The sequence below is a fragment of the Typopeltis vanoorti genome, chromosome 24 (genome assembly GCF_054136105.1).
Source record: "Typopeltis vanoorti isolate ZY-2024b chromosome 24, IOZ_Tvanoo_1.0, whole genome shotgun sequence".
NCBI classification, from domain to species: Eukaryota; Metazoa; Arthropoda; class Arachnida; order Uropygi; family Thelyphonidae; genus Typopeltis; species Typopeltis vanoorti.
The window spans coordinates 31,162,336-31,190,029 of NC_143572.1; the positions used below are offsets into that span (position 1 = coordinate 31,162,336).

The 27,694-nt window shown below is 36.8% G+C and overlaps 1 protein-coding gene across 1 annotated transcript; it reads left to right on the top strand.

Moving 5' to 3' along the window:
• Positions 1-27,432, top strand: LOC150093070 (very long chain fatty acid elongase 4-like). The gene is made up of 7 exons (XM_090414143.1): positions 1-37; positions 318-460; positions 4,013-4,099; positions 11,402-11,458; positions 18,854-18,959; positions 21,137-21,264; positions 27,082-27,432. Exons 1-7 carry the CDS (start codon positions 1-3, stop codon positions 27,430-27,432), a joined length of 909 nt encoding a protein of 302 aa, XP_090270269.1.
• Positions 27,433-27,694: the final 262 nt, after the last annotated feature.

Here is a 27,694-nt window from a genome sequence, read left to right on the forward strand (position 1 = left end):
ATGGTATTCGTCTATAGTGACGACGTTTTCATAACAGGTAAGTAGAACTTACAATTAAAGCAGCTGCAAAGTACTGTTTTTATATTTTTCAATTTCATTGATTATCATTTTATTTTAAATCGCATTACATTTGGAATTATACAATTATTCGTTAAGAAAAATTCCATTTTAGCAGATCCCTGTATTCTATCGCAAAGGATATGATTACTCGTCATTAAACATTGGTTAATAATTTCTTACTAGAGATTTAGTTGTTTCTTATAAGTTTCTCTGTAATTACACAAAATATTTCTGATAAAATAGTTCTTTCTTTGCAGATGAAACCGCGAAATCATGGATCTTAGCTTCGAATCCTAACGGTGTGTGTTTAATCGCAACAAGCTATATTTTATTTGCAAAATGGGGACCATTACTGATGAAAAATCGAAAAGCATTTGACATCCGAACCCACATTATAATATATAATATCTTCATGGCTTTTTCTAGTTTCCTTTTATTTTTTGAAGTAAGTATAATTTAGTTTGACCATTGTAATATTTTATCTTTTTATTTCTTCGTTTTGTTGTCAGTGATACGTGAGTGAAAAATATGTTGAACTCATTTCCTTAATAAAAAAATTATTAGATCACATATTTTCCTGATGTTATAAATATTACACTACTGTTATAAATATTAAATAATTGTGAGATGTACTGTCATAATGTTAAAATAATTATAATTAATTCAGCAAATTGAGACTTAACTGTAATGATTGAACTCAAATGATAGGTGGAAGGTAAGAGACTTAGAAAAATTAAACATCGAAACTTAAACTTACTTGGAATAAATGTATTCACTGAAAACTTTGTTCTGCGCATTATAGGCATCCTCAGTACATTAAAAATGGACCACAGTATAAAATTACAATTAAGCGTTTATTTTTAAGAGCCACTATAGCATTAATGAGACAACAAACTGTCTGTAAAATATACAATGATTTAAAAAATATATATACAATAATACAGGGTGGCCATAAAATAACTTTCCATAATTGTGAAAGTTATAAACCAATAAACGGAATGAGTCCAAATTTTATATTGAGACTTTTGAAGGCATGGGGAAATGATTTCCCGAAAAAAAAAGATTTAGTACCAAAAGTCACCGATAGAGGAAATTTTGGCGCTGGCGGAACCGAAAACAAGCGGATAATTACATTAAAGGCAGATAAAATGGAATAATAACATTTCGACGGTGTAAGTGATGGCCGCGTCATTCATTCCTGCTAGATATGTGGCGCGTTACAATGATAATAATAATAATAATAATAATTAAACTAAAACAACAACTTTCGAGAGACGCAGAAATTAATGTAGTGAATGAATTAATTTAGTTAACGAACTCACAGGCAGAGCCGGCGCTAGGGTCTCTGACGCCCGCATGCAATTTCTATATAAGCGCCCCTGTAATGATCCGAAAGTGTGTGGTTCTTTTATGATAATAAAAATTTAAATTATTTGAAATTTCTAAAATATATTTTGATAGCCACACGTTGATTCGCTAAACGTAACGAACCGGGAGTGTTCACTAGGCAAGATAATCGTTAAAAACCCGTATATTCAAAAAATTCTCAAACATTAAAGCAAATTTTGATAAAGCCACTTCACTTTAATCGTTGAATATAATGATAGGGATTATAGCCTTCTCACCGACCCGAATCGCTAACAAAATTAAAATTAATTTTAATTAAAGTTAAAATTTATTTGAACTAAAATTTAAAAAATCCTTGCATTTTACAAGTTACTAAATTCTTAGAAACTTGTAATAATTTTTATAAGTGGAACTATCTTTTAGGAAATTAAAAGAAACTCAAGATAGATGAGAAAATAATAAAATAATTCAGAAATAATTAGAACATTTAATATAAGTATTCAAAAAATAATATCTTTACAGAATAACAGAAAATAAATTAAATTACATAAATATACTTGAAATTTTTTAAATTAAAATTTTAAAGTTTTTGATTTCATATTCACAAAATTAGAAATAATGGTCTTAACGTCTAATTCCGCACATGTATCATTTTCAATAGCTATTAACGCCAAACTAACAAGCCTTTTTTCTGACATTCTTGTTCTTAAGTAGGTTTTAATCAATTTCAACTTGGAAAAGGAACGTTCGCCGCTCGCTACACTAACAGTTAAGGTTAATAGCATTCTTGAAGCAATTGAAATGTTAAGGAAAGATAAGTTATTGGACACAATAAAATTAAGAATATCGAAAGGGCTTTTGAATATTAAATTATTCTTCCAAAATATATCCTGTAAAGCACATAACTCGTCATATATTTCTATTGCATTTACGTTTTTATTGTCGTCGTCCATCAAGAGAATCTCTAAATCGTCACAAATTTTTCGTAAATCTTCGTTATTAATTTGTAGTAATCTATAAAAGAAATTGAAATTATCATAATATGTTTTTAGTTGTTCAAAACGTTCTATTAACGAACACATTGCAACGTCTAGAAGTGTATAAAACACATTCACTCTAAATTTATCTTCTGGCGATTGTGGCGTTTCGTCATGATGCTCGTAGTCAAATTGTCGTGTCTTCTTTCGTTGTCGAACTTCCGTACCAGTTTTAAATTCTTGTTCTCCATCCACCTCTTCACTCCGTTATTTTGCCGTTTTTAGAACTTCTTTAAAATTTGTATCTGATCGATACTCTTGTAAGAATATTTTTAAGTTTTCGATTGATTCTAAAGCAAATGTAATGTTCATATTTTTGTCTTGAAGCATTTTACTCACAAGGTTTATTCTGTTAAGTAAATCATACCAAGTTATAAGAGAGCAAATAAATTTGTAGTCCTTTATTTTAGCACATAATGTTTATGCTTCATGCTGAGTTTCTTTATTAAAATTTTCATTATTTAAAATTTCAAAATGTGCATCATAAATTTCTCCTAACTGATATCGTAGAGGGCGGATTGTATTAATTTTGCTATCCCATCGCGTTTCTGATGGCTGTTTCAATGTTAATTTTTTTACGAACTTTAAAAGGATTGTCCAACGTTTGTAAGAGAATGAAAAGAATTGTATATTTCTTGAATAATTGCAAAGAAACTTTGGCTGCATCGTCGATGATTAAATTTAGAGTATAAGCAGCACATGGCACGTAAAAAGCTAGAGGACTTTTGTTCAAAAGCAAATTTTGGAGCCCTATATTTGCCCCATTGTCATACCCTTTACCTCGATTGGGAATGTTCCATTTTTCTAGTTGTTCCATTATTGTTGCACATAAACCACATCCTGTGGAATCTGATATATCTGCAAAACCTAAAACGTTCTCTTGTTTAAACTTTAAGTCATACCATTTATCCCCTGAAGATGTAAATCCTACGAAACTTGTCGGGAACTATTATTTCAGTATTTTGCACAACTGAATAATCAAAAATGTGGTGTAATCACCGAAATATATCTTTTGAATGAGTACTTTTTCTTTATTTTTGTTACGTGACATCTACAGTTAGTGCAAGGACTCATCGTGCGAGGGAACACAACTCCATTAAAACTCACTATATCCCTTAACTAATCTTCCGATTACACAACACTACTACCATCAACCCACAATGCCATCTACCCTCCGCCGCCACCAATGCTATTTTTTGTCTCATAATAATGAGATTAATGTGCGCTGAGTTATTTTAGTGACTATCGTTGTAATTTCCTTTGGTAACCTGATCAAACATCATATTTCTAATTTATTTTCTTCTGAATGTCTCTTATTTTTCATTTTTAAAAATGTCTATTGAATTGGAATATTTGTACTCAACCAAACCATTCCTTGATGGTTGTAGTTTACGCACATTCAACAATACTTCTCATGAGGGGGTGTAGTGTTAGATGTTGAAAAGAAGTAACAAATTGGTCATTGCAAAAATAACGGCATCTCTTACAGAATATAAATATATAAATTTTTATGAATATTTTTGGTATTATATTTTCTGTGCTTCATAATATGTTCTTTATATCATTAGGGTTTCTTGATCATCCCAAAGATGATGGAAAGCAGAACATTTTTTTGTGCTTCAGCCAGTATAAAACATCCTTCAGGAATTCAAAGAGTAAGTTAATATGTTTTTGATTCTTGAAGCGAAGAATAGCAAATACATAACATTGGAAAAAAGGTTCTGAAAATATACCTAATTTATCATATTTTATTAAACAATTTCGGTTTTCTCAAAAGAAAAATTGAAAACGTTTTGTAAAAAAGCATTTAAAAAAGACAAAATTGCGTTTCTTCTATAGAAGACCTGTAATCACAAATTTCATTTCTTAATATGTACACTTAGCGATACAAAAGATATTATGATAGCATTGCCTCATTAACTTATTACTGTCCTCCTTCCAACAATTTGTTCCAAATACATTTGTTATTTCTTAACCCTGAAATATTATTAGTTTTTTCTTGCCTGTTTCCTGAACACTTTGTATATCGCTTCCACTCACACACACATACACACAATTAAAGGTGAAGAACATTTACCAACCATATAAGTGGTTGGTAAATACAACACTTGGAAAGACAATTTCATTACTTTTATTCGACAACAGTAAATCATTATCTCGATCTATAATTTCTGACATTCTTTTTCATTATTATAAAATTATTCTCTCGAGCTATTCTCGACTCAACCAAGTGGAAAATAAATTATTGTCTACATTAAATATTTTATGAACTAATGTATGTTTTTTCTCCATGTCAATCTGGTTTTTAGACCGACAATTTTATGTGCTTTTCTGGTTACCTAACCAATACGATATATTCGAACGTAATACGCATTACAATAATACTTCAACCCTTATATTTAGAAGCCTCTTTCAAATCCTTCTTTATATATGTAATCCACTATTCCTAGCGCTAATCATTTAATTATCCATTTTATTCAAAGAAGTCGCGAATGAATCGGCATAACGGTGCCAATTTCCTTATCTTGTATAAGATACAGTATGTTAACCCATTTAAACCGATAATTAATTTATTAAACTCATCTCATGTCAACTGGGTCCTTTAAAATCTACCCGTAATGTTGGAAATGCAACTTCTGTTCTTTTTTGTACGTATAAAACTCATCCCAAATCTTCTCAGACATTTAATTCCCGTGCTGATTCTCATATCAGCAGTCTCTACTCTTTTGGTCAAGTATTTTTATTTCTGACCCAGCTCTCAGATCCATAAGTTAAAACTGGTTTGAATATTGTATTGTATACAGCTACTTTAGCATTCCGACTAATTCCTCTCTTATTCCACATAAATTTATTGAATTGACTTCCTACCCCACCAGATTTGTTGAATCTGTTGTTTATTTCCATATTTAATTTACCATCTTCACTAAAAATCGTACCTAAGTAGCTGAAATGTTTTACTTGTTCCACAGGTTCCCTATTCATAACGCAGTTGATATTTTCAAGGATTATACCTATTTTCATTGTCTTTGTCTTCTAATTTTGATCATCATACCATATCTATTACAACAGTTATTCAATTTAGTCAGGAAATCTTGCAGATTTGTAGCGGATTTATTTAGAAGTATAACATCATCCGCATAAAGCAAAGAGCTGACATTAACATCTCCAATTTTGATATCAGGTTTAATACCACTTTCCTTCATAATGTGATCCATATAGATAATGAATAACAGAGGGGATAATGTACATCCTTGTCTCACACCAGATTTAACATTAACCATCTTCCTGTACTTCCTTCAATTCTAACTGCTGATTTACAACTCAAGTAAAGACTATGTATTGCTTGATATAATGCCACATTGACGCTATAGAACTGTAGCGTACTGAATAGCTTCTGTCTTGGCGCCTTGTCATATGCCTTTTTCAGATAGATAAAACTTAAACACAGATCTTTGTTATATTCCCATTTTTTCTCAACTGTTTATCATAAAGTGAAGATCTGATCCTGACAACCCCTATTTGACCTGAATCCAGCTTGTTCTTCACCACGCTTTTCTTCCACAATTCTTCTCAACTGTTCCTCAAGTACACTTGAATAAATCTTACCAGGAACACTCAGTAAGGAAATACCTTTGCAATTCTCACATTCAGTTTTATTTCCCTTTTAATATATGGGTACTATGAGAGCTCTACTCCAATAATTGGGAATTCGTCCATCTGCCCAGGCCTTCTGAACTATGCAGTGCAACCACGGTAAGACTTTTATACCACCATACTTCAGAATTTCTGGTCGAATATCATCTACACCTGCTGCCGTTCCACATATCATCTACACCTGCTGACTTATTTGACGAACATTTGATATGCTTTCTTCTTTTCCTTCACTGCCTCTTTAACCTCCTGTGTGGACCATGTAGGTTTGATTTTCTATCCATGTAGACAACCTCACCACATGCCGCTCTCGCTGAATCAATCTGAGTTTCCTTCAAGGCTTGCCACTGAATCTCCAAGATTGGGTTCCTCTTCTCAAACTCTTTCATTTTTTTTAATAATCTTTGTGTATTTTAGTCTACAATTCACATCTGAGAGCTGCTCAACTTTTACTCGCTTTAAAACATTCTTATATGTATTCTTTTCAATATGAAATTCAATTTTATCCTGCTCAAGAATAAATAGTGATCACTTCCAATTTCAAATCCTCTGTACACTCTGGTGTACTGCACCAGGGAGTAAAAACATCACTATCGAATATAACTTAGTCAATGAGACTTTTCGTATTCCTTTCTTCTTATCTCAATGTGAATTTGTGCACATTTGTATGTTGGAACATGGTGTTATTAATAATCAGTCCATGTCGTGAACAGAAACCCAACAGGTATTTGCCATTATTATTAGCTTTGCTCTTTTCTTCAAATTTTCCAAAAATATTTTTGTATGTCTAACAATCATTTCCTACTCTGCTATTTAGATCCCCAACAAGGACCAACTTTTATTTTTTCGTTATGTCAGTTGCTTTCTCTAAATCCTCAAAACATTCCTCCACCTCCACCTTAGTAGAACCTTTTGTGGGATATAGGCTCAAATAAGTCTCATTGTCCAGTTCCCCATTCTCATATTTGCCCACATTACTCTACTTGAGACTGCCTGCCATTCAAGAAAGTAGCCTCTTATTTAGTGTTGAATACAATAGCTATTCCTTCTTTTCCTTTGTCATTTCCTGAATATAACATTTTGTATTTATTGCTCAGAAAGATCTCAGCAGTTTTTGTCTTTTTTGTTTCAGTCACCCCTATTATGTTGATCTGATACTCATCTAATTCCTCAGCTAGCTCCATTTCTTTGCCATTCAGGCTTCTTGTGTTGATAGTTCCGATCTTTAACTCTGGTGATGTTGAGTTGGGATGTATTTTCATATTTGTTCCTGTAGCTGACTTTTCTCTGTTCGTCCTGGTTCCCTGGTAAAATTAACGGGGTACTTGTTTAACCTGGCATGAAATTTTGTCATGTTGTACCGTCATTTTGTATTTTAGTTTAAGCCAATAAGAATACAATTTGGTCGGCTAAATCCCAAATTTCCAGCCCATCCTCGTTCGTTCAGTGTCCAAGTTGATACCCAACAGGGTGTATTACGAGAAAGTGAGGACTGGACATTAGGTCAGAAGCTCTGGTTGGTTCGCCGCATTCCTTTAAAGGTCATGTGGAGGTCTCCTCTCAGTTATGCAACTTTGACCATTAAGCACTCCTATTTAAATTATATTAAATATTTTATTCATTTATTAGCATAAAGCATGATCTTGTAGATCTTGTTTCCTTGCATTTGGTGCGATCTGCTACAAACAGAGATTTAAATTAGATGTCTGTTGCATGGTAATGACAGTTACATTCATCTGAACACTGTAATTGAATTCAACAGAAAGATTTAAATCACTGAATTCTCAGTTTTGTGAAACCCTAGTTTACACAGTTGTTTATCAAATCAGTAAACTTCTGACGAAGAATACTTGTTAAAATTAGCTTAATACATAAAGATTAAAATGAGGAAAATAGAATAATAAAGCTGATACAGTAAAGTACACTTTGACGAAAAGGCTGATTAATAAAATGTACTTTGATAAATAACTTCATCGAAGCAAAATGTAATGTAATTCGTAAAACAAACCAGTAAGGAAATAAATGTAGACGATCGTTAAAAGGCGTGTTCTTATTCATTCGTTCCTTCAGCGTGATTCACTATTAGGACAGTTGAGCTCATAGCAATTTTGACATATATTGTTTCGAAATTACTGTTTTAGAATATATGTGTGTCATCAATGCATCGGATTGGCAGGCTCTCATAACTATTTATATAAAATACTAAGTGGAGCTACTCATTGGGTAAGTGATGCAAAATTACAGTCTCAAGAGTTCTATTAATCCGCCCTCTCGAGGTATGTATTGTTTCTATTAAAGAGACAGGCGACATAAGCGATAATTCCGATGCCAATGGACGTCTTTCTGGTTGGAGGAAATGACACCTATACCAATCTAGGTGGAATATACCACCACTTTGTTCATTGGAGACCTGAAGAAACTCATGCTGTCTTTGACATAGACAGTGTAGATAGTAAACGCGACCGAACTAGATGGTAACGCATTAATTACATTTCCCGTACAGCATAATCCTCTGCCTTCTTCACTGGGATTTTGTTCCTGAAGGAAGGCTGTATAGTGGTATGCCAAAGTGGGGGCTGTCTAGCTCATGAAATGTCATGGAGGCTGGATATTCTCTGTGGGTGACATGGCCAAGAGTCAATCTCTTCCATCTGCATAGTATTGTACTTTATGTTTTCTGCCTTTTAACGCAAAGAACACAGCAAATTCAAATAAAAATAAAAGTCATTGAGGTTGATATAAACAAAAATCTCTCAAAAAATCCAAAAATATTAAAACGCTTTAAAACTTTTGCAAAACTTTCTCTTCTGCGTACACTTCGCCAACAGTTTTGATATAAACGAAGACTTTAATGATGTCCATCAACAACTACACACATCCAAACCTAATTTCCTTTTCTGACCCAATACTAAATTATTGCTGAAACAACAACAATCCATCTTAAATGCGCAATCCACAAGTAGCAGGACATAAGCGATTGGACTGAATAGGATCCCGCAATTTGTAAAGAACTAAGAAATTTAAAAAAAATTTGATATATTACAAATTTGCTACAAGATTATACATGTGCTAGGAAGTTTTATTCTGTCAGCAGTGAGCCAAAGTACACTGACTATACGAAACAGAGCACCTCACAATCACTTTGACTCAACCAACAATGTGGATATTTTCTTAACCTGCTCTCCTTCCATGCACAATGTTGAGATGATCTCTCCTCTTGATAATTGAAATCATAAACGAAATGCAAGATTCATCCTGGAGGGGAATATATTTCCTAACAGCAATTAAAATTCTCTCTCAGTGAATAGAATAAAGTGGAGAGATCTCCGAGGCTTGTACTCCTATTTTCCTTAATTATATTTACAGCAATGAGGGATTTAATTCCTTACCGTGTTCAAACGTCCGACACACTATTCAATCCATTTATTCCTAGAAAAATCCAAGGAATATCTACAATAAAAATAAACTGAATATCTCAAGTGATTCGAGACGAAATTCCTGCTTCATTCACAGCCTACGCTGATGCCCATAACACCTGCAAAATTATCATTAACAGAGCTTGATCTGAGTTTGAAATGGACAATTAATGAAACTTGCTTTCTATACTATCGGATGTCGTGCCTTTTAGTCCACTACAAAAGTAATGAGCGCAATTTCTATCCATCTGTTCTAAAATCTCTCGCTCTCGTAGATTGCAGTGTGCACCACCTACGAGATAACTGAAATCCTAGTTTCATCATCTAAATTCGACTTTTGCGTAGATGAGGAAGATAATCTGCTTCGTATTTACTTGCGATATTGCAATGCATGCCTCATGTAGTCTTCCATTAAAAAGACATCAGTTGATGATTGTTCAACTTAGATACTGGAGAGGCTTGTAGTCCGGAAAGTATCTCATCAATTGGGTTAGAAGGATATTCTCCAGAATTACAGCATGTCATTTTCCATTTTGCTCTACTTTATGCTTAGACAGCATCCGCCTAACGGCATAGAAGCTTGCTACTATCGTAGTTAATCTTGCTTGATCGTGCTTGCTCATATGAGCTAGCTTGTATGCTGTTAAGCGGAGTCTGGCTAAGCATGAACCAGAGCAAAAAACACCGAATATCTCAGTGTATTTTGATGACACACATCACATCAAATGAGATCACTAACATCAAACGTGTAAAGCATTTTGACATGTCCACAACTCGAGGCAATTCTTATCATTCTGAAAGTGCGGAATGTTTCGCGTTTGTGATTATCCCGTTTCTATTTGTAACATCAGCAGTTATGCCTCCTGTCAAACACTTCCACGGTTATTATTGTAATGACTGAATAGCATTGAATCAAAAACTGGTATAACAGACTTCATCAGATTCTAACAGAAACAGAAGGAGGAGAACAGGACAAATGTTGCGACAAGTGCCTTCTGTTGAAGGAGAGAAAATGCGCATTTGTTATTTGGGCATAAGTAAAAAAAAATCTGTTATTTTTTACTTGTTTTCAAATTCCAGTCTCGAGTGGTTGTTATTGTTGTTATTATAACAAATGTAAATCGGTAAATCAATTTTAAAATATATTTAATACAATTTTTTTTTATCTAATTGTCTATCATCAAAACTAAAATGAAATTCGACTGATTGCATTAGATGTTATCTCTCTCTCTCTCTCTCTCCTTCTCTGTTTGTATGTATATATATATATATATATATATATATATATATATATATATATATAGAAGCTAGACTTGCATCACTTGCAGGCGCAAACTTGACTTGTTTGTCTGTTTGCTTACTTAGGAAATGGAGTAAAACTAGGTTTAAAATTGCTTGGTATTTTTAACATTTATTATACCCAAGGTAAAATACTTTCTGCATTTATATCTCCTCCAGAGATTTTTATTTAATAAGGTTAAAACACCTTATGGCAACTTGTTCTGGTAATATACTTATAAGCTCTGTATTACTAAATCTTGGTATTTCTATTTCTAGCCTAGCTCCCACTGACGAGACCTCAATAAAGGTCAAAACCGGTCTGGGTAGTGGCCCCTTTCCTTTAATACAAAACATCATGCATCCCCTTCGTGGAGATGTGTTTTGGCATTAAGGGTAAATAAAGCGTAAATATTAAGATTAGTGATCAGAGCTTATACCACCTTTACCACGAGTTGCCTTGGTCTTGCACTACCTGTAGGATCAGCTAGACTTGCATCACTTGCAGGCGCAAACTTGACTTGTTTGTCTGTTTGCTTACTTGGGAAATGCAGTAAAACCAGGTTTAAAATTGCTTGGTATTTTGTTCAAGTAATGCTTTATTTCTTTCAGGGAAACTTCATGGGTTGGTTTTACATGATGACGAGGATTATTGAATTTCTAGACACAGTAAGTATGTCTAATATTTCTGTAGTTCAATATAAAGCGTGTTCAAGACCGAAAGTTTGCTATAAAGAATTTATTGCTCATTTTACAATATTTTAAGCGCCCCTTCAAAATAGTTCTCCCCCCCCCCTCTACTGGCGATTGACTGTTCCCAACGTTTCTTCCGTTGTTGGAATACTTCCTGCAGCGCACATGGCGAGCAATTCTCTTATCGTATTTTCCTGAATCGCCTCTATGGTTTGGAAACCATCCTTTCAAAGTTGTCTTAAGTTTGGGAAACAGTAAGAAGTCTGCTGGCGCTGAATCCGGAGAATTAGGTGGATGGCTGATGTTTTGCATATAATTGCGGCTGAGGAACGACGTGTGAGCCTGCGCATTGTCGTTGTGCAACAATCGAGTCTGGTTTCCCCACAGTTTAGGACTATTCCTGCATACGACATCCTCAAATGCACTAAAACTTCATGGCCCAACGCTCTGTTTATTATCTGACCACGTGGAACAAATTTATAATGGACAATGTCTTTCCAATCAAAAAAACACAACCAACATCACCTGTATCTTTGACCGACTCATTCCCTGCTTTCTTTTTCGTCGAACAGACCCTTTCTCCACCCACTGCGACGATTCCATCGTGGTTTCAACATCACAGCCATAAACCCACGTCTCAATTATTACCAAGTTTACAGCAACATTTCACACATACACGTTGTACTTGAAGATCTTTCATTGTCACTTTGTAACTAATCCGAAGAACAGCTTGTGCACGTGCTCACTCGAGCGAATATAACTCGACAACCAATGCTCATAGCACAACGGGGAAAATGGCGGTTTTATTGTCAAAACCTGCCACTAGATGTGCTCAGTAGTCGCAATGTATTCTTTATGCCGGCGCGCTGTTTAGAAAGTTCGGAATTTTTTTTCTTTTTTTTAACACGTCTCGTATGTTCAAAAATATAAAATATATATTTAAAGAAATATTAGTATTATATATTAATAAAAAGGAAGCAAATTGTGTCTCAGGGAGCATTTTCATGTGTTAGTAAATTTTTAAAGTTTACTTGAATCATATCTCAACCATTTCTTATAAAATTAAGTGCTTTGTGATTTGGAAAGCAATGAATTCGAAAAGATATGCATTTTTCAGTTGACATGAAACTATAATTTTGGAAAATATCACTGCAACCATTTAATACTGATTAAAAAGTTTACAGAGAAAACTAGTGTCATCAGCCCAGTATAAAATGTCTGCATTCTGCAAACATTTTCTGTGTGAGTCCGCTGTTTCGAGTGCATGGAAACCAAAATTTTTCCATGGAAACATTTGGCATCTCCGTACAACTCTATTCGTCCTTCTGGTGAGATCAATATCCTACAGTTTCTTATGTTCAAGCTACGAGAAGTTCGTAAGATAGTCTATGATTCTTATTATATGGAAATTTACGGTGATCATTATATGGAAATTTATGATTCCATATGTCTTAAATCCTAACGACTTAAATGGAGTATTCTTATAATTTGTGTACGTTATTATCTTCTGTATATAAGATTGAGTAAAATATTAAGAGTCATATATACAAAGCACTGTTCCTATAACCACAGCCATCGCAAAGGTTAAAAGAACACGCTATCTCGGACTTCACTTCGATGCTGATCAAAGTTGTCATACAAATTATCTAAACAATAAACTTAGGAAAGTATCAAGAAAACTATAGCGATTAATCGAATTTGCTCCCGCATACATAAAATGATAATCTATAAAGCACTATGCGAAAACATTTTAAGATACGAAATTACATGATATTCATTCTGCGCAGACTAACAATTTATCAGATAACAGTTGTTTCAAAACAAAATCATAAAACTGAAACTCTTGGAACATAAAGAAGATCCCACACATACGGAATTCCGCATGCACGTGTTTGGCTAATGAAGTCTAGGATGCCTTCATTAGCCAAACACGTGCATGCGTCACGTGCCAGATTTTGTGGATAGAATTATTGATCTAATCATAATAAAAGGGGTAAATACTACTTTTATTTTATAATTAAGACAAGTGTTTTTTAAGTGTTGAAGTTATTTGGCTAGTTCGTCCTTGTTAGTAATGAGTGGAAGGGCTGTGGCACCTAGTGTGGAAATAATACACGATCTTCTTCTTCTACTACGCGTTATTCCAGCTTCCCATGCAGGGTCCGCGTGTTACTTTAGATGCAACTTCTTGTTAGTACTACTCCCAACCGACCCGTCGCCTGATCTGCCGCTGGGGGGGGGATTATTTTTGACTGTAGAGGCGTATGTTCATGGGGCCGGTTGCTTGTTTGCGGGATGAAAAACGCCAGATAAATTGGCGGAAAAAACCCTACTGACCGCACCCAAGACCGGCTAACTTGGCTATGCCTGAGGAAGATTCTCAAATTCCTCACGTCAACAACGGGAATCGAACCTGGGACACTCCTTCCCCAGGCACATGGTTGCGAAGCGCAAAGCCACTAGGCTAACCGCGCGTCTTGTGGAAATAATACACGATATTTGACGTCTATAAATGGGAAGAGGCATGTAGATATTAGTCAGCTTTATAAATATATACTTTTAATTTTATTGATTCCTTAATTAATTGAAGGTAAAGAAATGTGAGTGAAACAATTACATTCTAATTCATAGGTATATATATATATATATATATATATATATATATATATATATATATATATACTATAATATATATATATATATATATATATATATATATATATATATATATATATAGTAAAAACCAGGTTTAAAATTACTTGGTATCTTTAACATATTTATACCCAAGGTAAAAATACTTTCTACATTTATATCTCCTCCAGAGATTTTTATTTAACAAGGTTAAAACACCTTATGGTAACTTGTTTTGGCGAAATACTTACAAGCTCTGTATTACTAAATCTTGGTATTTCTAATTCTAGCCTAGCTCCCACTGACGAGACCTCAATAAAGGTCGAAACCGGTCTGGGTAGTGGCCCCTTGCCTTTAATACAAAACATCATACATCCCCTTCTTGGAGATGTGTTTTGGCATTAAGGGTAAATATTAAGATTAGTGATCGGAGCTTGTTCCACCTTTGCCACGAGTTGCCCTGGGCCTGCACTACCTGTGGGATCAGTTAGACTTGCATCAATTGCAGGCGCAAACTTGACTTTTAGTCTGTTTGCTTACTTAGGAAATGAGTAAAAACCAGGTTTACAATTACTTGGTATCTTTAACATATATATATATATATATGTTAAAATACTATATATATATATAGTATTTTACCTTGGCCATAATAAATGTTAAAGCTACCAAGCTATTTTAAATCTGGTTTTACTCCATTTACCAAGTAAGTAAACAGACAAGTAAGTCAAGTTTGCGCCTGCAAGTATTGCAAGTCTAGGTGATTCCACACGTACTGCAAGTCCAAGGCAACTCATGGTAAAAGGTGGATAAGCTCTGATCACTATTCTTAATAATATTTACCCTTAATTCAAAGCACATCTCCTGGAGGAGATGTATTTGCTCCTCCTGAGATTTTTATTTAATAAAGTTAAAACACCTTATGGTGACTTGTTCTGGTAAAATAATTATAAGCGCTTTATTACTAAAATCTTGGTATTTCTAGCCTGGCTACCACTGCTGAGACCTCAATAAAGGTCGAAACCGGTCTGGATAGTGACCCCTTGCCTTTAATATATAGGATCATACATCTCCTCCAGGAGATGTGCTTTGAATTAAGGGTAAATATTAAGAACAGTGATCAGAGCTTATCCACTTTTTACCATGAATTGCCTTGGTCTTGCACCACGTGTGGGATCACCTAGACTTGCAATACTCGCAGGCTCAAACCTGACATAGTTGTCTGTTTGCTTACTTGGGAAATGGAGTAAAACATATATATACTGCTTGAAAAGAGGTCAAAGGACACCATGAGCAAGGTTCATCGTGCCGTGTAGCAAGTCGCATGTCACATGTGTGTAACGGTCAAAATTGAAGGAATACGATGCTTCCAAATCAGTGCAACTATGGCCTGGTAAAAGTGCTAGAAGGGAAGTGACGAAGTATTGATGAAACGTTTTGATAGAGACCTATTTGTTTGGCAAATCGTTGACAAATTGGAGTACAACAGGTGAACGGTCAGTGATATCATAATACGATGGAGGCGCTGGGAGTCAACTGCGGGGAGTCAGCTATCCACACAATACTCACTGAACATGACCATAGGATACTACGAAGAATAATATCTGAAAATTGCCGGCTTACAAGTTAAATGTGAAGTTCCGGGCATCGACACTCACAACTTGAATTTTCTTGTTTTTTTTTTTTTTATTTTTTCGTGTGCGTTTCTCCCCTGTATCTTGACCCTCCCTTAGGACTGGTTGAGGCTTCCTAGTGAGGGATTAAGTATGTACAGGGTGTTCGGGATAAATTTGACATATTTATAATTAATTATATTTTTCCGTAAGTTACATGTATTAACACACACTTCTCTTCATTTAAAAGTTTGGACCCTTCTTCATTCATATACAAGATGTCAGAAAGGATGGATAGCTGGAACCCACCTGAATCATGGAAGAGAATAACTTGTATCATGATGATTCGTGCCCGCCATCAAAATAAGGATATTACGACTGCTGCCCAATGCTCCCTGAATACAGTAAAAACAATCAGGCATGAACTAGAGACTTGCAATGGTGACTACGAGGATGTAGCAAGAAGAAAGATCCCTAGCAGACGATCTGATTGCGTTCGTACAGCAGAATTCCTCGCAAATCTGCAGGAACAGGTGTTGAAGAACCCTGGCATTGGAATTCGGGCTTTGTTCGTGGAGTTGCTAACTGTAGTCAAGCCCTGGATAACAAGGGTAGCCAATGGTAGGCCGTATGTATGGCAGCAGGATTCGGCCCCTTGCCACACCTCTGGGAAAAGTCAAAAATGGTTGTCTGAAAATTTCTACCACTTCACCAGTCCAAATGTTTGGCCTCCAAACTCCCCAGACCTTAACCCCATGGATTATTTTGTATGGGGCGCAGTTGAAAAAGACACCAATCGCATTTCCAGTAATACAAAAGCCCAGTTAATGGATAAAATTAAAACAGTTTTTGCGGCCCTTCCCAGGGAGACTGTAGCATCAGCTTGTTCGAGGTTCCGAAGCAGAATTGAAGCTGTGATCGATGCTAATGGTGGTTATTTTGAGTAAATCTTGTTGATAGTATTGTAATTAACTCTGCCTGTAATGTTTTTTTGTCAATTCATTAAATTTAATAGATACAAAGAAGATTTTCGTTTTCCTTACGAAACTGTCAAATTTATCCCGAACACCCTGTATTTTATGACCATAGATCGATGTGTGTTCACTTGCCGGTTTGCCTGTTCTGAGCACGAAACACCCGATTAATCGGTTAAAAAACCCTCTACCTGCGTAAGAGACCGACTTAGTTACCTTTAGTCGGAAGATCCCAAATGCAGGTTAATCACGTCATGGACGGGAATCGAAACCTGTTCTTTCCGACCAAAGCGTTTCATCTATACCGACTGAGCAACGTAGGCTCGGTTCTCATGGCAGGACCACAACATTCAAACCCCACATTACCCGATCCAACATGCTGCGTCGTCTTCAATGAAGCAAAGGGCATGTACAGTGGGAGAATTGAAGCTTGGAAAGCTGTGCTTTTGAGCGACGAATCCCGTATAACCAGCAGATAGATGAGTGCTGATGTGGTCGATGCTGGTGAACGCCAGAGTGTGTAACCCCAGTTATGAAATTCAGAGGTGGCGGTGTGATGGTTTTTCCTGTTTTCCTGGTTTGACATTTGTTTGTGATGCCAACGAACAATGAAATCCGATAGATATGTAAACATTCTGGACAATACAAATGCTTCCTACTAGGTGGCGTTTATACGGTGACTATTGTCTCTTTCAACAAAACAATGCATCATGTCATAAGACATAAGGCTGTGACTATAATTGCATGGTTTGTAGATATGAGCTTCATCTCAGTTGACTGGCCTCCATAGAGCCTTAATCATGATCTGAATATCATTGGGAGAGAAATGGAGCGTTGGGTTTATGTCAAGGGACGTTCGCCCCACAAACGTTCAGGACCTCATTACATGCCTACAGGAAGAATGGTCCAAAATTCACATCGATCCCTATCGTATGCCTCTGGAGTGTATGCCCCGTAATATTTCAGCAGTTATCACAGCCAAAGGATCTTCCCCCCCCCCCCCCACCCCCCCCCCCCCCCACCCCCCCCCCCCCCCACCCCCCCCCCCCCCCACCCCCCCCCCCCCCCACCCCCCCCCCCCCCCACCCCCCCCCCCCCCCACCCCCCCCCCCCCCCACCCCCCCCCCCCCCCACCCCCCCCCCCCCCCACCCCCCCCCCCCCCCACCCCCCCCCCCCCCCACCCCCCCCCCCCCCCACCCCCCCCCCCCCCCACCCCCCCCCCCCCCCACCCCCCCCCCCCCCCACCCCCCCCCCCCCCCACCCCCCCCCCCCCCCACCCCCCCCCCCCCCCACCCCCCCCCCCCCCCACCCCCCCCCCCCCCCACCCCCCCCCCCCCCCACCCCCCCCCCCCCCCACCCCCCCCCCCCCCCACCCCCCCCCCCCCCCACCCCCCCCCCCCCCCACCCCCCCCCCCCCCCACCCCCCCCCCCCCCCACCCCCCCCCCCCCCCACCCCCCCCCCCCCCCACCCCCCCCCCCCCCCACCCCCATATCCTTCTTTGTTCAATGTTTTGTTCAACAATCACGTTATCTGATGTGAATCTTTTGGCTACCTCTGGAACATTCCCCCTTAACTCCAACTCCCTGTTCAAGCCCACGTCATAGACCTCATAGATCCCTGCAATTCATCTGCAACTATATAGTACACAGCTTGTGATCTTTTCTTCCCAAAGTGCATGACATTACACCTAGCTTTACATATTATTCATGCACTATGTCTTGGACTAAGACCCGTCCATAAACCACTCTTTCGTATCTGCTCATTCGTTGATTCATATCCATCCCCATTTACTGCATTTTCGGTTTTCTTTTCTTTTCATTTGATGATTCTTTTGAATTCATTTGATGATTCTCGGCTGAATCCTGTCGAATGCCTTTACAAACTCAGGGATAATCAATGAGTAGCCATTTTCAATTATCCAGCTCCATGGACCACGTATGTACGTGGTCCATGACGTTTAGACAAAATTACCTCATAGACAAAATATATACATTATATTGTTTCTTATTAATTTCTCTCTCTCTCTCTCTCTCTCTCTCTCTCTCTCTCTGTATGCAGCCAATATTTTTCTTTTAATTTACCTTTTCATTGTCTTTACATATTACAACAAAAACTCAAAGTGATAATATTAATATACAGAGGACATTTTTTCAGGCGTTCTTTATTATGAGGAAGAAATTCAGTCATGTGACTAATCTCCACATCATTCATCACTCGACCACCTTCATAATCAGCTGGATGTGTATGAGATATGCAGCAGGTAAGAACATTGAATGTAGTTCCTACAATGTTGTTCAGATGTTTATTTTGTAATAATTTTGAAACATAATCAAAGCTTAAAAGGAACTTCAACCAACTTCTCGCTTGCAGCGTGGCTGAATTAAGTGATCAAAGTAATATTAAGTGTAATTCTAGAACACCTATTTTTTTTTCATTGTTCCATATAAGCGACCGCATTCTGTTTATTCAGCGTATAGTGGCTTAGTATTATTCAATAATATTTCGTAGATTATCTTGCCCATTGCTGCAAACATACGATATATATAGTATAACTTTAAATACAGTGAGTAGTAGTCATAAAATCATTCTAGTTAGAAGTCTCCTCGTGATAATACATTCCGCATAACCTCATATGAATAAGACTATGTAATTTGTTTATGAAAGCAGAAAATTTTATTAACAGGAAGCAAAGTAATAGTTTTCTATCAGGCAAGGAAAATCATCTCCCAATTGTTCATTCATTCATCCAATGATCCTCTAAACTGTCATCACTGCCCATTGATAATATGATATTGGCCGCTCCGATACTAGCTGCCAGCTCTAGTGAACAGCCGACAGAAAGATGAATCCTATAATGACCTGGAATGTAGGTAACCGATATCGAGTAAGTTTCGTCTAGGGGGAAAAAACTGAATAGTCGGTAGCTATAACTTTTAGTTGGTTTATCTCATATTTTGCAGATTGTAAAGGATCAACAGCAAAACATTTGAAAACGTAATCGTGAAGTAATCATGCTGCATTATCCCAATATTAATGCTCCTATGCAAAGAGAGCTTCGAAGATGATATGGCATGGAAGACACTCAACAATCAGATAATTCGACATTTAATTTCTCACTGCGAGGAGTCAGTATCAACTGGCGATTGGATATGTACACTGAGATCCTGAGCAGTTCAAATGAAAGAAAGCACAACGAGTGCGAACGAAAGTGAGAAAGAAGTTCACTTTGGATCATTTGGAGATCTCAATAACATCCTGCATCGGATATTGAATATGGAGATAAAAATCTCGTTTCTCATATGATGATTGTTAAAGAATGTTCTAGTTCAGCTGTCGTTGCAGTTAGTTCTGTAATGCATGAGATTCTGACAGGATGGTGTTATAGGACATTGCTCAAGAAAGAATTATCCCTGAGAGAGATATATATATTCAAATTGCATTATAACAAAATATGGATATTAGAAATGGACTGCACGTTCATGATTTGCTACGGCTGGCATTTGTACTGGGATAAGGGATCCCAAGGAAAAAGCTTACGCATTACAAACTTGAAACCAGGCAATAGTCAATGTAACACCTGAAACCAGGCAATAGTCAATGTAACACCTGAAACGAAATATCCATTAATGCGAGAGGTACCAATGAAATAGTTAAGAGTTTGCCTGTGCTATGTTTTCATAGACTGTTTGCTGTATATCATTTTATGAATAAAATTTAAAAAACTGAATTCTTTCAGTTTTTAAATGTGGGCCAACAGAGATGCACGTGCAGTTATTCAGTCAACATATCAGAAGCAATTCCCCATCAACGTTTGCTTAGATATTTAGATTAATCGGGCCATATGTTTTGCCAGCAGGCTTACGGGGACCTTCGTACCTTGAGTACTTGCAAAACCATGTAGGAACCATCTTCCATGATCATCTGCTCGACGATATTCCCTGTGCATCGGAATATTATTATGATTATTCGTGACACCTCCAAGGAGTCCGAAGACTCATCACGGGAGCATATATATTGTAAAACTCTCCGTATCCACCACTACACCCAACCTCTACTACCAATCATCTATATCATCGACATACGGATCGGATCAAAGTTTTCCTAAAAGACGAATTGATCAAAGTTGTTCAACTGCATGGTCTCTTAGGTCCAACCAATATTTGGTCTGGCCATGCAATTTGATTCGCACGAATCAGGATCCTGCGGATTTTGATTTACCGATGAAATTATTGTACTCAGGAACTCTGAATGGCGTGAGGCTATCACTTATTTCTTGACATTTTGCCTTGCATTTTAGAGATCCTGAATGTGCGTGGTTTTGGACCCATGGTGATTAGAATGTTTTCGTTAGTTTTTTTGTTGTACCATATACCTTTAAAGTTTTACCATGTACAATATCCAAATCTATGAAATATTTTCTCTTTATTTCTCTCGTAGGAGGCAGTACTATTATAGGTATCACTGCGAATTGTTTCGTGCATACGCTGATGTACACTTACTATACTTTGGCAGCATTAGGAATAAATCAGCTTTGGTGGAAAAAGTACCTCACCATTATTCAAATGGTAAGTATTCTTATTTGCATGAACATAGACATATTTCGTGCATCGGTTCTGAAAATACTACGCAGAGAGAGAATTTGTTAATTGCATTTAAAAACAGAGTGATGCATGTCAAAAATGAATACACAAATTCATAAAAATATAAATATCACTATAGCATAACGGTCATCAACGCATTCTGCAAATATCCTGATACACAATATTTATACGTGGGCAAATCCTTCCAAAGACATTCTAATAAATGGTTAATCATTAAGAAGGAAAAAATGAAAATCTATAAGTAGAGAGAGACCTTTTTGATTGTATAAATCAAGTAAGTTATGTATATGTGTGTGTGTATATATATATATATAGCAAAACTTATCATTTTGACTCTACCTATTTAAAAAAAGTTGTTATCAATAAGTCTTCCCATGAACTATCTTCGGAAGAAAAAAGCATATTTGCTAAAGGTCTCAACTTTGTCACTATTCCTACATCCATTCCAAAAGAACATCTCTTAACAAAGATAGAAAAGGCAGCTTCTTTATTGCCTAACAAAGAAGCCAACCTCCTCCGTGTGGAAGCCATTTTCACCATAAATGAAGCTAGACCTCCACCAGACAACATTACTTAATCTGAAAGAACAGATATTAAGTCCTTAAAAGATAATAATTACATCGTTATTCTTCCGGCTGACAAAGGGAATGCGACTGTTATCTGAGACAAGTCTGATTACCATAGTAAAATCTTGGAACTTTTAAACAGTGATACTTACTCAGAAATTAATAGTAACCCTACGATTGAACTACACAATAGAACTAATAATTTATTTAAAACCACTTTGAAGTCACAAAGAAACTTCGTCTTTCTCTTAGGTCACTTCATCCCTTGATCCCTCGACTGTATGGTCTCCCCAAGATTCACAAAACAAACTGCCCACTCAGACCTATAGTTGAGGGCATCTACTCTCCTACCTATAACCTCTCCAAATATCTCGCGAGTTTTCTAAGAAATCTTTCTGGAATTTCCTCTTCACATATTAAAAACTCTGCAGATTTCTAAAATCAAGGATATCAAACTTAAGAAAACAGATTTAATGGCCAGTTTCGATATTGTTTCTCTCTTTACAAATGTACCTGCTCAAGAAGTCCTCGATCTTCTCAAGGACAAATTATCAAAAAAACTCTTTGCTCTTCTCTCCCATTGCATTAAGTCAGGATATTCCAAATATGACAATAAGATCTACTTACAAAACTCAGATTTTGCCATTGGTAACCCGCTCTTTTCCATTCTCTCAGATATATTTCTCAACGATTTTGAAGAAAAAGCTATTAACTCCTTCCACCTTAAACCAAAATTCTGGTATCGCTATATTGATGATATTTTCCTCATCTGGGAAGATGGTGTCAACAACCTCTATTTATTTTTAGACCACCTAAACAAATGCCATGAAAAAATCTCTTTCACCTTCGAACTGGAATCCGATGAGTGCCTCCCCATTTTAGACCTGAAACTTACCAGATGTGCTGAGAGTATTAAAAGCTCATTTTTTAGAAAGCCTACTCATACTGATAGATACCCTCATGCTTCATCCCATCATTATCCCCCAAAAAAATTTGGTATTTTTCCACCTTAGCTCACCGAGCCAAATCTTTACTTATAGAAGAAAGAGAAATTGAAAATTAATTCATTTTTCTTAAAAAAACTTTTATTAATAATAGTTTCTCTCCTACGCAAATTGACAAATTTCTTTTTCCCAGTCACTCAACTTCATCTGAAGATCCCTCTTCTCCCAGAGCCTTCATCTCTTTGCCTTACATCAGCTCTCTTTCACCAAAACTGGCAAAAATTCTCAAGACGTTTAACTTCAGAACTTGCTTCACTACGCTCCCAAAACTTCGTTCAATACTTAGTAAACCTAAAGAGAAACATCTTCCAACTCAGTTTTCTGGAGTGTACAAGATTTTATGTGATTGTGGAACGCCATACTATGGCCAGAATGCTAAATCCATCCTTCTACGTTTGGTGGAACACCGTAGAGATATCTCCTCTAACAGGACTAGAGCCAGCGCTCTCTCTAGCCACGTTCTCTTTTCAGTTAACTCAGACGAAGGCCGCCAACACATTGTGAACTGGACTCAAACTTCTAACATCCATGTGTGCTATGATGAGTTCGAGGGAAAGATTGTCGAATCTAGAGATATTTCTCTAGATTCTTCTCATATCAACAACAGCTTAAGCTTCAATCTCTCTGACGCACACGTTGTCTCTGTTCAGTATTGGCGTACTCACGACAGCGCTTAGTATATGTTTGTTTGGAACTCAAGCTCACATTTTGTTCTCAAATACGCTACTGTGTTTTTGTACGTGTTCTGTTATTACAATTTTAAGTCTCGTAATTCTTTACATATTTCTTTGATTGTGATACCTGAAGATGTTGATCTATTCAACGAAACTTCTAAACTAGTAGTATCTTTTTAAATATACCATGTCATATTTTTATCTCTTGGTAACAGTCATTAAAGCTTTCTGAATGTATATATATATATATATATATATATATATATATATATATTGTAACTCTGCTTGCACCATACACCAGGAAGGGAGATGGAAGCACTAGTGAAACGAGGAGCTGCCCAAAACACCTCTTCAATCTGTCGAATAAGATCTATATTCTGTCCATAATATGAGACCTTGTTCCTATTACTGACAACAGTGGGTGCCCAGTGCCCACTATCTGTGCATCAAAATACACAAACTCTTTTACCCTTCTTTGCAATAAATCGGGCTTTCTAATACCAGCCGTAGTCCTATAGTGCGGTTCAATCACAGCTTCCTAACCTTTGTTTTTCAACCGGTTACTTAATATAGAGACCACGGCCTCATGTCGCTTCACCCGAATACCATGAGTTCGAAAACAACATTGGGCATTATGATAACGGGTTTCCCTGTAACGGCAACCTGCCCTACAACTCATGTATGTCACCTCTGAGGCCGCGGGTTGTGCGGGTCCTCGTGGACAGGGGATTGATCCTCGCCCTGATTGTCAATCAATTCGTAACCATGTAGGAGTCTAGTACATTTCCGTACACACTGATGCTGAGAAGGCACTAGATTATATCCAAAACGTGATGCACTATCAACAGAGCTATATAGTTGAGTAGCCAATTTCTATGCTCTGTTGAGGCAGCCTTGATACCTGCTCCACCTTATAGTATGCCTAAGGTTCTATTGGATAATAGGACAATGAAATACATCTCTGAGAATTTGCGAAATGCATATTTCTAACTTATTAATTCTATTATAATAGAGTCATGGTGATAAGTCAGCGGAGGAAACGGATAGCAAATCCGCCATCCTTCGCCATAGCATGAAACTTATGATAGTACCTAGTGGCAAATAATTTGAAAGGAGGAAAAGCCTTTGCTGGAGTTTGAGAGGAGCTTATCTTAAAGATAACAAACCATTTTCTAAAGAGAAGGGAATAGAAGACCGTCCCTTTGTTGTAAAGAAGATACCAAGGTATTTCCATTCCTCCAGGACAGTAAGGCAATGCATTGGCCTATCCAGGAAAAACTCAAGATTTTCAACCTTTAGCTTCTTGTCACGTCCCAATGGGACAAGTGCTAATAAGCAGGACTTCTCTACATTTATGGTGAGACCTCTAACATGAACTAAGTCGACTATTCGGTCAAGGAGTTCCTGCAGCCTTCCTTAGTGGAGGCCACGAGAATAAAGTCATCAGCTAAGGCCATAGCATTAAAAGAAGAAGACGGCTCAAGAAAGTATCCAATATCTTTGGGTAGAGAACGAAGAAACTCATCAGTGATGCAGCTAAAGGAAAGAATGCATAGAAGGTCACGTTGGCGAACACCATGAACTGCGGGAATAGAACTCGCCCAAGCCCCAATATTAATAGTAAGAGAATTATTAGAGTATAACTCTAAAACATATGAAAGAAAAGAAGCTACACAGCCTGCAATAGATAGTGTTCTTAAAAGAGCAGGAAGAGAAACATTATCAAAGGCTTTCTGAAAGTCCGGGGAAGCCATAAACAAAAGCTTAAGACGTCGGCGATAATCAGAAAAGAGGGCGGAAAGAATATAAATATTCTCAGCACAGCTATCCGAAAGGATAAATGCTCTCTGCTTAAAGTCATATTGAATATACTTTTACAGTATTCTAACACTTTATCATAAAGTCGAAGAAGAACAGAAGAAACTCTAATAGGCCGGTTAATCCTCAGCACTATCAGTAGTTATCCTAAAGTGTCGTATTCGTTATCTCGATCACTTAATGTGTCGTTTCCTTTCCAAGAAAAATTAAACAGATAAATATGTGTCTATTTTCTCTATTCTAAAATTTGATCCAGTACCGGTGAGGAAGATAGCAGACCCTGTGTTATCCTACATATACAGTAGTTTGGTATGGTGGTAAATATCCATTATTCAGCGCTCGGCTTTGGAGTTTATTACACTGGACAAAACAGTTTAAAAAATCACTCCTGTCAGATTGAGTTAGTCAATTTGTATATATTTCGATGTGCTGAACACGAATATGAAAATGAAAATGAGAAATTGGCTACGGTTTCTGAGAAATCTGCAATAGCTTCTTATGTAATACAGTAATACGTACTTATAACATACGTACACCGGTCAATGTCCTCTTTTATGTCCACCGGCTAATATCGCTTTGTCTGTCGCTTGATTAGATTCTCAGGATCATCTCTAGAGAGGATCCAACAGTAATCAGCCAACGGTATCCTTTATCCATCGTTGCAATTTCCTGATGGAACGTTCTCCGTGCTCATCACTAACCATGCTACAGTTGTCGGGAAAGAAATTCAAGTGGGAATGGAGCAGGTTTATTTTTAAGGGCATTTTATAGCCATGTTTTTGATACAGAGACAAATCCTCAACCAGTTCCTTGTAGTCTTCTTCCCTGTCATTACCGAGTAAGTTAGTTAACCCCAGACGATACGCGTCGCAAGATTTTTCTCGTCACCCTGTAGCAGTTAATGTAGAACATCTCATCAATGAAGAACTCTCCGATATGAGTGCAACAAAATCTCCCTCTTTAATTTTCGCTTGAAAGCTGATCCAGTCCATGTCTTTTATGACGTTTTTTGTTTCTTTTTTTCTTTTTTCCAGAGCGAATTTTGATGTGTAGGAACGGTAGCAGAATTTTGTGCTTGCTTTTCTTCCAGTTCTGGATGTTGCCCATTATATCCGACCTTCAGAGATTTCCTCACAGGCCAGCTCTCTTTACATAGTGAAAAGTCCTTGCTAGGCTGTTCGATTCACACAAAAAACAGCAGTATTTCATATATCCTAGCTACAGCCTCATAATCACAGACACTACATTCAAATCACGAAAGAAATACCAGCCGTACTTGCTGTGTTGAAAACAATCCAAGCTGTTTTAATTATCGTAGGTTTCTTTCATGTAGACAGATTGTCCAACTCGAATGGATGGAAACTGGATTCCATTATGCTACAACACCGCCTTGAGACTTAACTTCGGCGAGTCTATGAATAGTCGTCATTCATTCTGGTCATATTTGATTTGTAGGGAATTTATCAGGCCATCTAAATCATAGCATAAGAATAAGTCATCTTCTTTCGGAAGTAAGATGCAAATTGATCATGACGAGTGCAAAACAAAGTCATTCGGAGATTTTCCTTGAGAAGAATCCATTGTAAGTCTTGCTGTCAGTAAATAATGCTTTTGTAACTAAAAAAAATTATACGTTATAAAATATCTGCAAATGAGTTAAGATATATACTGTTTTCTCTTTTTAGTACATAACTATATAGGATTTGTTTTTATTTTCAGGTGCAGCTTTTGTTTTTGTCCCTCTACTTTTTTCAGGTTGCTTTTCTCCGAAACTGCGATTATCCGGTGCTACTTAGCTTAATAAAAAGTTCAATGTGTGCAGTATTTTTTGCTTTATTTGTCAACTTTTATGTTATGACTTACGTTAGAAAAGCTGAAGCAGTTCCAAGCTTCACGAATTCTGAAAGTTTTGCTTGTATAGGAAATCATAATGCAAATGAAGAAGAACATAAAGATTTGTTAAAAGATGCTGCAGAGCCTGCAGAAAAGAAAGATACAATTGTAAATAAGATACACTTGCGTAGATCTGTTGTGCATCAAAGTAAAACAATTTATTGCATGCATGCATGAATTATACGAAGGAAGTTGAGACCCCTTGGAATTAAAATGCATGTCAATTTTTAAGTGTATTTTGTTTTACAATAAAAAACGTTTTATAATTATAAGTATGTGTATTGATTATTATACTATAATAAATCTCAATTGTTAAATGGATATCTAGAGAAGGTCTCTAAGAAATCATGAATAAGAAAATTTTCACCACTTTAGTTTGTTATCTTTATTGAGTGGTATCTTAAATCATTCTTGATAAAGGGAGCAATAATTTTACCTT